General features: G+C 51.7%; 3 protein-coding genes across 3 annotated transcripts in view; 1 reads left to right on the top strand and 2 right to left on the bottom strand.

The window, feature by feature from the left end:
- The window catches only part of CSUI_002319 (cam cdpk), a 15,402-nt gene extending 9,676 nt beyond the window's left edge, over positions 1-5,726 (bottom strand). The window contains exons 1-4 of the mRNA XM_068062521.1: positions 2,479-5,726; positions 1,446-1,741; positions 667-736; positions 12-138 (exon numbers count right to left, since the gene is read on the bottom strand). Of these exons, the coding sequence (XP_067925513.1) occupies positions 12-138; positions 667-736; positions 1,446-1,741; positions 2,479-5,078 (3,093 nt within the window). The 5' untranslated portion in view covers positions 5,079-5,726. The remainder of the gene's footprint in view (positions 1-11; positions 139-666; positions 737-1,445; positions 1,742-2,478) is intronic.
- Positions 5,727-6,643: 917 nt separating this feature from the next.
- On the top strand, positions 6,644-7,062 carry CSUI_002318 (uncharacterized protein). The gene has a single exon (XM_068062520.1). The coding sequence runs from the start codon at positions 6,844-6,846 to the stop codon at positions 7,015-7,017; it is 174 nt and encodes a 57-aa protein (XP_067925512.1). The 5' UTR covers positions 6,644-6,843; the 3' UTR covers positions 7,018-7,062.
- A 1,331-nt stretch (positions 7,063-8,393) lies between these two features.
- Positions 8,394-11,239, bottom strand: CSUI_002317 (uncharacterized protein). Its single transcript, XM_068062519.1, has 2 exons — positions 9,991-11,239; positions 8,394-9,318 (listed from the first exon to the last, which is right to left on the bottom strand). The coding sequence occupies exons 1-2, from the start codon at positions 10,030-10,032 to the stop codon at positions 8,722-8,724; spliced, it is 639 nt and encodes a 212-aa protein (XP_067925511.1). The 5' UTR covers positions 10,033-11,239; the 3' UTR covers positions 8,394-8,721.
- Positions 11,240-12,422: the final 1,183 nt, after the last annotated feature.

Below are 12,422 nucleotides of genomic sequence, written 5' to 3'. Positions count from 1 at the left end.
TCCTCAAAAACCTCGAAAATCTTGATAATGTTTGGATGATCCAGACTTTTGAGAACTTGAATCTCCGCCTCAATCTGTTCCATAGGCACTTGGCTTCGATCTTTGTTGATCGTCTTTATAACTCGTTCCAAACCACTACTGTAAACCCAACAGAAACATAAAGCTAAAGACACGAAGACGGTGGACGAAGCAAGCGCTCTCTCACGGTACACTTGTCATATCACCCAGGAGAGTTCACTTCTTACACATATAAGGAGCAAAGTGAATGACGTAGAGCTTAGCTTAACGATTCAACCTCCAGCAGAGGAATCTATCTCTTCAGAGAACAGTCACGATGGAATGAATACTCGTGCATGGGAAGAAGTCTCTTACCGACAACGGCCTCGACCACTGAATGAGCTAGAATCGTTCAGCTGAAAGTGTCCTCTTACTTCACCTCGGCTCACGGTATTCTTGAGTAGATGTGAATATGCAGAGATTCAGAAACCCCTCCACGTTTAAGTGCTGCCGCCGTTGAGGCGTATTCATCGCAACAGGCAAGTATCTCCTTCACTCACTAGCATGCACCAAACTCACCGGGATCGTCTCATACTGTGAGACAACGGACCTTCACTGTTACTACTTTCAAGAAGGATCATTGATATCTGATATCTCGCTTTTTCTCACCTCCTTTCCACAACCAAATGGACGTCTCCGAAAGCTCCTGCTCCAAGCTTCTTCTTGAAATCGAAAAGTTCTGAGACAGAAGGCGTACAAGGCAAAAAGACAAGAGAAGCCATTTCCTAAATGCAGATCGACTTCTAGATCAGACAATAAGAAACTTGAAGTCTTTCCAGCCGCTCACATGCAAAGAAAGACACAACCAACACGAGTGAAACAGAAAACACCTTCATGCATCTCCACAGAATACAACATTCATTCACAGAGATCTGTGAAGAAGTCTTTTTTCTCTTTTTCTACCTATCACCCTAAAGCTCGGCTTCTTTCTATCTTTCTCTCTCACAGACTGCATGCCTCAGTAGAGACAGAGAGGATAGAATCCCCGTTTGTAGTTCTTACAACAGCCGCACTGATACACTTATCTATCTCTATGTCCGTCTGTACGTGGAAGACTCCTCAAAAGAAGTTGAGAGAGCCCCTACAGAAAGCTCAATCAAGCCTGCAAGATCCTCTCTCCCCAAGTGAAAACGAAGACACAACTCCTCGCCTCTACTTCTGAACTAACTCGCGACAGAAAAGTGTAGATACAAATGAGAAAAGAAGACACGAATCCATCACCCTGTTTTGTGTGTAAGATGCATGAAAGAAAAGGATCGTATCGAAGAGTATCATGACATTTAATGTTTGTATATGCAAGTCCAGATTCCCTACACAAAGGTCGTTCCAGCGTTGATGCAACACAAGACACACAGCCCCTCGTCCGCCTTCTCCGTCCATAGACTGACCTTCAATAGATGTCTGAGTGATATCTAGATTCCTACGGCCAACGAAGACCGATCGACGGACAAGCATCTTTCTTGTTGGATAGAACTTATCACGAATGCGCCCTAGGAGTTCCCAATACAACCGACAAAATTCCTCTACGTTCAACTTCTGTCGGCGCTCAGAATCGAAAGCTTCGAAAATCACCCGTAAAACGGAATCATCTACAGGAGGAAGCTGAAGATTCCGACATAAGCGTTCAATAAGACGACGGAGGTCTTCAAAGGTAAGATATCCATCTCCATCCGCGTCAAACTGTCTGAGAAGCCAGTCAGTCGGACACCCACCAACACACCACACGCACGCACACTCCTACTGCGGAAAGTCGCGGGAAGGAGAATCGACTCAACGATATTGATTGGATCTACATCCATCCGTACGACCTCTCGTCAGCCAGAGCCCTCACAGTACTCGAGAAAACCAGAGATCCTGCTACCTGCATACTGCGGGCTTACGTCCGATCGATGAGACAGTAGGAGATCATGAAGGCAAGAAGTGCAGTATACAAGTGAAATGTTGTATAAGACTGTGGAAAGGAAACATGGATTTTCTTGCACAGCATAGATAAAGATAGGTACATACGTACAAGCAGCAGGAAAAGCTCTTGTTGGTATGGATTGGAACAAATGGCTGTAAGTTTACTCGAGTAAGCAAGGAGACCGGGTGCCAGGTCTGCGACTTAAAACTACCAAGTAAAACAAGAATGACAATGAATCGCCTGTGATCGTGGAAACCCTGCTGTCCAAGAGCGTGGTGAAGAGGTTTGTGTACACTAGGGAACACGTAAGCATCACATGCTAGCGGGTAATCAAATGCCTTAAAAGACTGCTCCATCTTGAGTCTCCGACACTGGGGCCCAGAGACATGACTACGGTGCCCAAAAAGAAAAGAAAAATGATACACACACGTGGAGAGAGGTAGATAGATAGATAGACAGGTGCGGACAGAGTCCATTGTGCGTCATCTTTATAGGACAGACAGAAAGATTGAAAGTACCTGAATGAGGCCCTAGCACTCTTTAGAAAATTGTTCGGGACATCCATAACTTTATGTAGTTTTTCCCGAATCAACTCAGGGGACGGCCCTGTATCGCCAATTCTTCTCCTCCGGTCATGTAGCTCTTCCACCTGCTGTGTTGAAGATACAACAGAGTTGAAGACGTCGTACGTAGGGCTCTCCTTCGTGGGCGATTTCTGCGGTGAAGGAGTCGTTGCCACCAGTTTCCGCGGCTGACGGGCCGCAGGGGAAGCCGGAGGCACTTGAGAGTGCCGAGTCACTTTGGTACTCCGTGAGGACGCCCCTGTCTTCTCCATCGTCCTAGTGCTAGGGTCAGCCATCACTGCAGGCTGAGGAGCACACGCTAAATACGACGCAGAGCGTCTCCCCGTTACCGCGCCGATAGCGTTCCCCAAGTTGATGTGCTTACGATAAACGGCTGCCGGGGCGGGAACAACAGGTGAGCCTGCTAACACTTCGGTCTTATAAAGAGTTCTAACCGGCACACCTGGAGCTAGTGAAGAAGGAGACCCGCCGGGAAAAGGTGTACAAGACGAGGGATTGACTGTGGTTGGTGGAAGTCCAGGGCTGAAAGATGGAGTGACGTGAGGGGCGGCTGGATGAACAACTGCCTGAGCGTGCTGCTGAGGTGATGAGAGTACACAGTCCGGCGCCGGGGTTCCGAAGACGGGGGCAGGCGCATACGCTGCTTGAGGAGCAGCCCAAAGTTCTCGCTTGATTGTGTCGTTAGTCGTGTTATATCCTTGGGGAACCCCACGACCAACGTCTGTGGCAACAAGGTTTTGTATGGCTGGTCCACAGACCGCTGCTGGTTCACCCGTCTCGACCGGCGGTAAAGCGTGAGCAGCTACGGCAACTTGGCTGCCCTCACCAGAGCCGGAAGACGAAGAAGGCCAATAGCGGCCGTTAACGTTGTAGGGCGCCGGAGGTGGAGGGGAATGTGCTTGTTGCCCGCGGAGCACCCCACTCCCAGTCGTAGTGAGGTGTGGAGAAGAATCGTATGTCCTTATCGGTATGTCAGTATTAGGAGACGCAAGTGCGATGGGCGCTGTACCAGTGCGTGTGTAGACACATGCGACCGGAGCCTGCTGCTGACGTAGAGATGACTCGGCAGGAGGGAACGAGAAACCTGGCCTAGGAGAAAAGAAAGGGTACGCCTGCACAGTGTCCCCACACCCTGCAGCAGTCAAGACTGGAGTTGTGTAAGGACCACCTGGCTGTTGAGCATGCACGTAAAAAGGACCTGAGAAGGAGGGAGGAGGTATGCATGTAGGGCTTGCCAAAGCAACCTCTCGTGGAGTTTGGTAAGAATGGACAGGCTGCGTGACAGGCGGAGTCGCGGTAGGTACACAGGAAGCGACCTCCACCTTTCCGACCTGGAAAGGCGAAATCTCGGTTCCTCGTAATGTAGTAGGCAAGGCAGGAGCTTGTTGATTAGAAACCACAACCACAGCAGTCTCAGCATGCGTCCGTGGTGACGGAGACAGCACGCCTACTTCGGTGGGGGGGACCTGCGACAAGAAAGCAGGAGAGTCCCCCCCGCAGTCCGTAGTGAGGGGAGAAAGAGGATAGGTACGAGGCTGAGAGGCTGGCGTCGATAGTGGATCGGTAGAAGGAGTGCATGGCCCAGGAACGGCGACGCTAGGCATGAGTGTGAACGGATCAAATGAGGTCGGGGGGCTGGGACAAGGTGAAGAGATAGAGCGAGGATGAATCAGACATGAAGGAGATATGGATTCTTTCTTACAGTGTGGTTTTCCACCTCGAAAAGGACAACCCCGGCACCATTCCACACGTGACAGAAGGCATGGAAAATTGTAGAACTCAAACGATGAAAGAGAAAAGGAGAAAGAAGTGAAAGGCTGTCTCCCTTCAACAAGAGGACAAGACGTCCAAAGGGGAAGGCAGGAGTTTGGTGAATACGGAAAACGAGGCCACTGGCAACACAAAAAAGAAAAGGAAAGGTAAGGAGCAAAAGAAGAATGTGAATGGAATGACTGCGAAATATAACAAGACGAGGAGGCCTCGGGTGACGTACTGACACCACCTGCGTCCCAGTCTCTCTCTCCTCCCCGGAAAAGGGGCGAGATCCGGTTCTTGAAAAGATCCAGAGCCGAGGAGGAAAGAAGATCGTCACTCCTCCTCTTCCGTCCTGCCTGAAGCAGACCTACCGAACCTTCCTCCTGTTTTGACGGAAGGAAAGCTCCTTCGGGTGTACACGCCTGTTGTTTGGCAGAAGCAGTAAAGTTTCGTGGCGAATCTGCCAAACCTAAGAAGCGTTTGCCAGTCGTAGAACGAAAGAGAAGGACGCAGAAACACGGAGGTGCTTCGGAAAAGCCGCCGAACACGACTAGCTCTCCAGCACGGCGTGTACGTACACCCCGTGACCGACAGAAGCCACGGAACCGAGACAACCGGGATTGAGGAAGAAGTGGAGAACCCAGTGGTGATACCACAACTGTCACGCGGCTTACAATGGGAGCACAGTATCTCCTAGCCTCCTTGAATGGATAGAAGGGTTCGGAAAAAATAAAACCTCGGAAACTGGATAGTAATGAGGGATCCGGAAGTCCTCGCATTCTTGCGAAACAGTCCGGGAAACCCCATTCAAATCCGTTCAAAACTCAAGCCGCCGTAACAGCCACGCAGATGACCGCATGCTCCTCATACGTAGCAGAGAGGAAAAACCTGGCTTATCGCCTAATGACGGTTGATAACACGCAAACAGGATACCGGTAGTACCGAATACAACCTCGGACTGGAGAGGCTGCATGCGTTCTTTCTGATTGGCCAAACTTCCTCCGCGAAAGTATTACTTCACAATGGAAGTCGCCGTAGAAACGGTGGAAACGGAATCCAATGCGGTCCTCATGTAAGTAACACATGGAGAACAAGAACGGCGACCCGGGGCTCGGCGCGAATGGGACGAACTTCATGTCGGTGCACAGCGGTGGCAGCTGAAAGAGTGATAAAGAAAGTTGTGAACTGGCCCGCGGAAAAAAAACAAAAACGGGTATAATTCAGAAAGAAGGACCTGGATCAACCGTCGGCAGGCTGTTTTAACATCAGGATGGAGTCAATCTTGCCACCATCTTTTAGGAAACAGCTCAAAAAAGTCGACAGACGGTTCGCATTGCATCGAGTAGAAAAGGAGCGAGACAGAGGCTGAAAGTGAAGAGGAAAGGCCCTCCAAGGTGACGATAGAGAGAGGGAAAAATGAGGCTTTTTCAGGTGCTTGCATAACGGATAACCGCAGAGCGACAATCGAAAAGACCAGGAGATACCGGCATGCAGCGGTCGATTCAAAGAAGCCCCGAGTCGAGTCCAAGGCCTGCTTCCCAGCTTGGTGCTAGCGAAGTCTTCCAGCGCTACCGATTCAAGACGCAGCGAGAAGCCGGGATTACGCAGGGACAACAACTTCAATAGACACGGCAGTTCTGTCCTCGAAGCAGGGGGTTGTTTGAAGACACGTCGTGTGCTCTGCCTTGAATCTGGCTCTAGGGACATCGGAATCACGCTCCCAGGGATGACCTTGCAGTCCGTATAGCCAAACAGACCGTCATGCCACAAACACTGTACGGATTTCGACGTACAGGTGGGGAAACTAGGACTCCGATACCATATCCGAGGCACTCTGCTTTCTTCTTCGAAATAGAGGTGATTTCTGGTGGATGGTCAGAAAAGAAAGCTCAGGGACTCACTCCCTCGCGAAATCCGAACCGCTTACTAGGCGGTGCCACCGGGGCAGCCTTGATTGCTATTACGTGCCTGGAGATTCACATGAAAATTCATATCAGGGGGAAAGCACAGTTCCCTGGGTGTCCAGTGCAGCGTCATGGCCTGTGCACCGAGGCTACTCTGCTTTACAGCATTGGAATCGCACTCATCCTAGCTTGCGACCGAGAGTGTGACCAATGTTCAGCTGAGGGTCAGCATGGGCTAAGAGCCTCCACACACTGTTTGAGCTACCGAGGTGGAGGGACACAGACAGAAAGGACAGGCCAGATTGTCTCCTCTGCTATTCACAAAGACATGCACAGAGAAGCGCTGTCCCGACCGCGTGACGCCAACTCGGAACCACTGGTGTACTTTCAAGTAACTCCAAGTACCAAACGATACTATGAGAAGGGGGGCAGCCAGCAATTGCGGCGACTATAACTGTGACGGGAAGAAACCGAAGTACATGTAATACCTAAAGACTCACGCGCGAACCGCACTTCTTACTACGGCGTGGAGTTGTGATGGCGTTGAGGGGTCGCCTCACACTGCGGAGGGAGAAGCGAAGGAGCGGGGGGATGTGATAGTGTACAGTGTGTTGCCGGCTTCCTCCTGAACTGTAACCACATGAGCTCAACTCACGCGATCTCTGAGGATGAGCCACAGCGTCGGAACCACGGAAGTTGCGTTATCCCAGCAGCATGCCACTGCAAGTCTGCAGTCCGAAAGACTGAAGAGGAGACCAATGGGCTCAGATGGAAATCTGTGAACTTGATTAACTCAGGTATACGGAGCTGTTGAAGACGTTCTGCGCTCCATTGCTATCACTCAAAGGTAACTTCTCCAATTTTCGTTAGTCAATTTATATCGCCTGTGCGTGTGCTGTCTGCGTGAGTTCATGGCAAGCGGACGGGGTTATGCGAAGTCCGACATAGCTGCTGAAGAAAACAGGACACCAGGCAGCTTTGTGATTGACCCATCATGGTTCCAGCTGTTTTAAACGACTGGCGACACGTTCAGAGGCCTCGTTTACAAACTTTGGTGTCCGGTGACATGGCTCCGAAAACTCGTCTAAGCGATCCTACAGGAACAGCTGAACGCAACTAAACCCCTCACACAGCATTGCTGCAAAAGTGACCGAACCGCGACACTACGCGAGTCGCGTTCGCATCGATGAACTTCGCTGAGACTTCTTCAGTTCACAGTTGCCCGCTCATTCGTACAGCTGAACATGGACCATGCAGATTACGGAAATTCCGTTCACTCAAAAGAGAGAGGTAGCAGGGGCATAGTGGACACACTCAGTTGGAAGCCCCACTGGCAGGTGCAAGTGCAACAAAGAGTCTTCCACAGGCGAAGAGAAAACGTACAAGGCAGGTAGCCTCAATGGATGAGGAAAGGCGTGGTAGCAACGCTTAGCCGCGGTCCCACGAAAGCAAGCGGCCTACTGTTATCTCCCTTGATCGTGACGAAACTGATCCTACAGCGCTCTGCATTCAACCTGTTGACAACACTCTTGTTTGCACAGGGCCTTTTCTCTCGTCCTGAGAGACAGTCAGCGATCCGGTGCTGCAAATCTGCTTCACGTCTCAGCTTGGACTGCTTCTCATCGTGGTGTGCAAGACAGTTCCTCTCGCGGTGCCACCAAGGGTTTGCATGTGCCATAATATGTCTTTAGCTTCTCGGCAGCAACTCCATGAAAAACTGAATGATCACCGCATACGCTACGCGGATGTATCCCTCCACATCCTATCACCGCGTTCTCGGGAGTCAGGATCGGTTCCGCGTCTTCTGGGTAAACTGATAATCGGAGCGAGCTGCTTAGAACCGTAACCCGGAACACTTTCCGCACACACGGTGCTCTTTCTTTTGCTACTGTCGCAGAGCTCTCCTATAATGCCTCGAAGCGTTGAAGCGCGCTCATCACTCTGGTGTTCATTCATCCCCGTCATGTCCTCGCCATCCTGAACGAGAGCATACATGACTCTGCACCGTTTGGAACAACCAATCACTTTTCTTTTCCTGCGCGTTTTTCCTTCATGCACTGCGGCGGGGAAAAAGCTGCCGAGGTGAACGGTTCGATTGCGGTAGCCAGCAGAAATCGAAACAGGACATGTGCACACACAATACTTTTGCGTACAAATCTGCGGCACTTGAAAAAGACCGTGAACCGTCAGCATAGGAAACCCGTTTATGTTAACGTCATGCACAGATGCATCGAAAGGGAAAAAGGCTAAGGCCTGTGTGTCAATAGTTTGATGGAGCTGAAAGTCTTCCAGCAATTAACGTGATATGCGCTCGTTTTCCTTCTAGGATCTCCCGAATTCCATTCCATCCTTTTCTTCCCGACTTGACAAAGTACATATTTGAAGAACCACCGGCACGCCAAGGCAGCGAGGAAATCTTTTTCAGCCACTCGTCTTTCACATAAAAACCGCGCTCTCGCAGACAGGCGCTGGCTGTCTGCGCAGTCCGGAATTGCTTCTTTTTGCGAAGTGAGTTGTCTTATGCAGTCACTTCGCCCGGCTCTTCTCTTTGTTCGCCTTCCTCCACCTGTTTCTGCTCGGCTGTCGTCACGTGCACCTCGGTACGAGTTGCATCGGAGGGTCGGCGCGGATCAGCTGGCCCGCCTCCTACCCCTGCTAAGGAAGATTTCGGTGAAACGGTCGTAAGAGACCGAGAGTGACCCCGTGTGTTGAAGGCCGCAGGCTGTGCACACCCGCACAGCGGGGACGACTGTTCTGGAACAGGAATGCCTGCCCCCCCCTCTACAAAGGCGCGTGATGACGCACTGTAGGGGGAGCACCCGCTGGGCTTTTTCCCAGCTTGCTCGTGGAGATGGGTGGAACTGGGCTGAGGAACTGCGTTAGGAAGGGGAGCCGTCAGCGCATTCAGCATCATCATGATACCGTATACGATAGACCAGACAATACCTACAAGAAGGAAGGTGAGAACTAGCTGCAATGCTCCCGTATTGATCAGCTGATTATCTCTGAGACAACATCCTGCTACCAGAGAACCAAGTCCACAAGGGACTAGAATGTTCAGCAAACCTCCACACAGCAGCACACGCCGCTCCCCAACAGACTTCGGACAAGGCACCTGAACACACCACAGTGGAATACACACAGTCAGAACTCTCTTCTATCGGCCACACGGGGTGACGCTGGTATGTACCTATCCACCTATATCTATCTATCTATATATATATATAAGACGATGCAACACGAATAGAGCAGGAACCATGCAGCAAAAGCCCGCCTGTCTGACTGGAGTGTCGACGACAGCTATGGGACAGTGCGAGGAACCACTCCACCCTATGGCCTGCATCTGATTGGCGGCTGTATATCTGGACCAACTAGAGTCCCTTGCATGCTGGAGAGCAGAACCATAGAGCAAGGCGAACGAGCACCAGGCGCTTCAACGCGTCAAGCTCCCGCTTCGACCACAAAACCAGACATCACTCCTCTCCGAACGTCAGCCCCCGTTAAAATGTATCTTACGATGTCTCCTCCTTCCCTGCACTCCCCGTGCACGAAGAGGCCTTCACATTCAAGAGAGAGACCGATCAGAAAGGCACACGCTAGAGATTTTTACTCGAAAATAAAGGCAAGAGACTTGGCATACAAGTCATGGAAGCTCAGAAGTACGGCAATGCTGGGGCTTGAACTCCGGTTCCCTTAGCTGATTCTGCCCACTTTTCCGTTGCAGACTCATCGGCACAATACCCACGGGCGACTACGTGTGAAACTTCGGACAGGTGCGTGAACTCACCGAGCAGCAGCACACAGCTCCCGCAACGACGTTTGCAGCCATGGGGAAGAAAAAAAAGAAGCGAGCTCCTATCTGAGAGGAAGTTCGTCAGCTGAGCAACCAGAGGAGGGACCTTGGTCAGTGCGGACGCCTGGCCTACTTGATTGTGCCAGGCTTGAGTAGCATGCAATCTTGAGGAAATCGAAAGGGAAAGCTCGTACAGCGCAAGCGTCTGCCTATGAGAAATAGAACTTCGCCCGCACAACGAAACATCGGGAAAGCAGGGCATTATACAGTGAAGCGGGCTCTAGGTAATCGGTTCCGTGACCCTGACTGCGGCACCTTCGGAAGCTCCTCAGAAACTTCGGACCCGTCAGAAGTTCGATTTTCCGCGACACCCTTCACAATCTCACCCTTCCTTCACACCTACAGCACACGCTGCAGTCGAATGAGAAACTGCATTGTGTGGTACCTGCAATATGAAGCTTTCAACGGGTGACCGCTGGAGACACGTGTGCAAACTGTAGCGTGCGAAACGAGCCGATCAGCTGCCGCGGGATGGGGGAGAAAAGGCCGGAGTGTTCGGACACAGTGGAAAAGAAAGGCTGATGTACAGGTAAGAGAGAGTCACAGTGGAGCCGCTCAGACCCCAAGTGGAGTTGTTCAGCTGCTAAGAGGTAACTAGAGCGCCGGCCGTGTCCTTTTTTTTTTCACAGTGGCAGTCGATCCCCTCCTCCTCTTTCGAGCCGCTCACGAAAAAAGAAGAGACTGGAAAGCTGATGCGACGACGGAACCTCGCCAAAGGAATTTACATGTTCAAAAACGTTACTTAGAAACAAACGTCAGCGCAGGGGAAAACTACGTGATGAATTCAGCAGCCTGCAGTACCGCTCTTTCTCCCACGAGAAAACTCAATAGCGGCTACCCAGGCATTCGTGCCACACCAGACGGCAAGCTGCGAAAGGTCTGCCAAGGCACGAACGTTGGCCGTCGTGGTCATCTCGTTTAAAACTTAGGGAGAGCTTGTTGCGATAGGGAACGCACGAACGCAGAAAGGTGGTCACCTGGCAGAGCTTACGAGTAGAGGAAATAAGCGATGCGTTCTTTGCGCGGGGTCAAAGCGGGCGGGGCCGTCAACTCCTTCCTCCAGTGAGAGAAGAAGCACGGTAGTCTAGCACGAATTCTCTGGGGAATACTAGTATCTAGGCTATCAAACAAGGCCCGCGCAGTGATTCCGGTGCGTCAGTAGGGAGGCTTGGACTCGACGAAGTTTTCTTTTGTGCAGATGTCGCGTTTGTTTCATACTGCCTCATCAGCGCTTCCGATGGTCGCTGCGCCGGGCCCGGCTACGTGTTAGTCGTTGCTTCGGGAATCTTCCGGGACGTACTGGCGCTCGAAGAGTTGGGCTTAGCAGCCTCTCAAACTTACGTACAGTCCTTACGGGCTCTGAAAGTCGGCCTGAGCACACTACTGAGAACTACCACTTCTCATTCACCAACTCCTTCGCAAGAGTCACCCCGACGCCGGTGCACCGACTGTAGTAAGGAAGTTCAAAAACCACTTCTAACGACGGACCCCAAAGCACCTGGGAAGGCACCAACACTTCTGTTTGAGTAGCCAGGGTGTTGCAAGCACCGGGATGCACAAGACGCTGAGTTCGCGGCGTCGTGACCGGGGCAGGATCCACCATCGTTGCTCTCAAGCCTCGGTGTTAGTGGTTACCGTCGCTACTCTCAACAAGGCCGGTTCCGTTCGACCGCGGGGTGAAGCGCTCAGTGTGGCACGCCTGTAGGCCACAAACCAAGGGTCGGTACCGGGAACAATAGCCGGAAAAGGCCATCGTACGCTCTTCTTTTTTACTAGGGCGTGCCGGCCATGGCGCACCCTCATACGCATCCCGGACAGAACGTAAGCTTGCCTCCTCATCGGTGGCCGCTTGAAAGAAGCGGCCGCATCTATTGCTACGCGAGCACATCTGCTGGCATCTGAAAGGATGAGGGAGACCCCCCTCCTTGTTTAAGTCCCACGTGGGATGTCCACACTGGGATACTACTGTTTACCAGCTAGGGCTACCTTCGGGTCCCATGCGGGATGCTCACACTGATGTGCTTCTGTTCACCAGGTTGGGCTACCGTAGCACAACCACTGAGTTGGCCCAATAGTCAGGAACTGAAAAAAAGCGACAGAATTCCTAGGCTTTTTACGTGTCGGGGTGAGCCGAGGGGAGAATCTGCTGGAAAGAGACGGGACACAACGAGGTTCTGCTATCCTGGGTTCGGTCCGCCCCCCCCCCCTGAGAGCACGGCAGAAGCTCACCATTTAAGCCCAAGCCTTCACCTGTGTTTCATCAACACTTGGCCTGGAGAGGCTTGTCGTCAGAAACGATAAGCTTTAATTCAGTGAAATACATCGCTCGGCATTCCGAAGGCCTCGCTGTACGCAGTTGCTGCTCT

Source organism: Cystoisospora suis (assembly GCF_002600585.1).
Source record: "Cystoisospora suis strain Wien I chromosome Unknown contig_980, whole genome shotgun sequence".
Lineage (NCBI taxonomy): Eukaryota > Apicomplexa > Conoidasida > Eucoccidiorida > Sarcocystidae > Cystoisospora > Cystoisospora suis.
This window is presented reverse-complemented; position numbering and strand designations above follow the sequence as displayed.

What these genes read in the sequence shown, in the direction of transcription:
- CSUI_002318 (XM_068062520.1), top strand. Translation starts at nt 6,844, where the DNA reads ATGAGCTCAACTCACGCGATCTCTGAGGATGAGCCACAGCGTCGGAAC.
- CSUI_002317 (XM_068062519.1), bottom strand. Translation starts at nt 10,032, where the DNA reads ATGGCTGCAAACGTCGTTGCGGGAGCTGTGTGCTGCTGCTCG. An exon ending in GAGCTGTGTGCTGCTGCTCG is followed by an intron (nt 9,319 to 9,990) that starts GTGAGTTCACGC and finishes TGGTGTGTTCAG; the next exon opens with GTGCCTTGTCCGAAGTCTGT.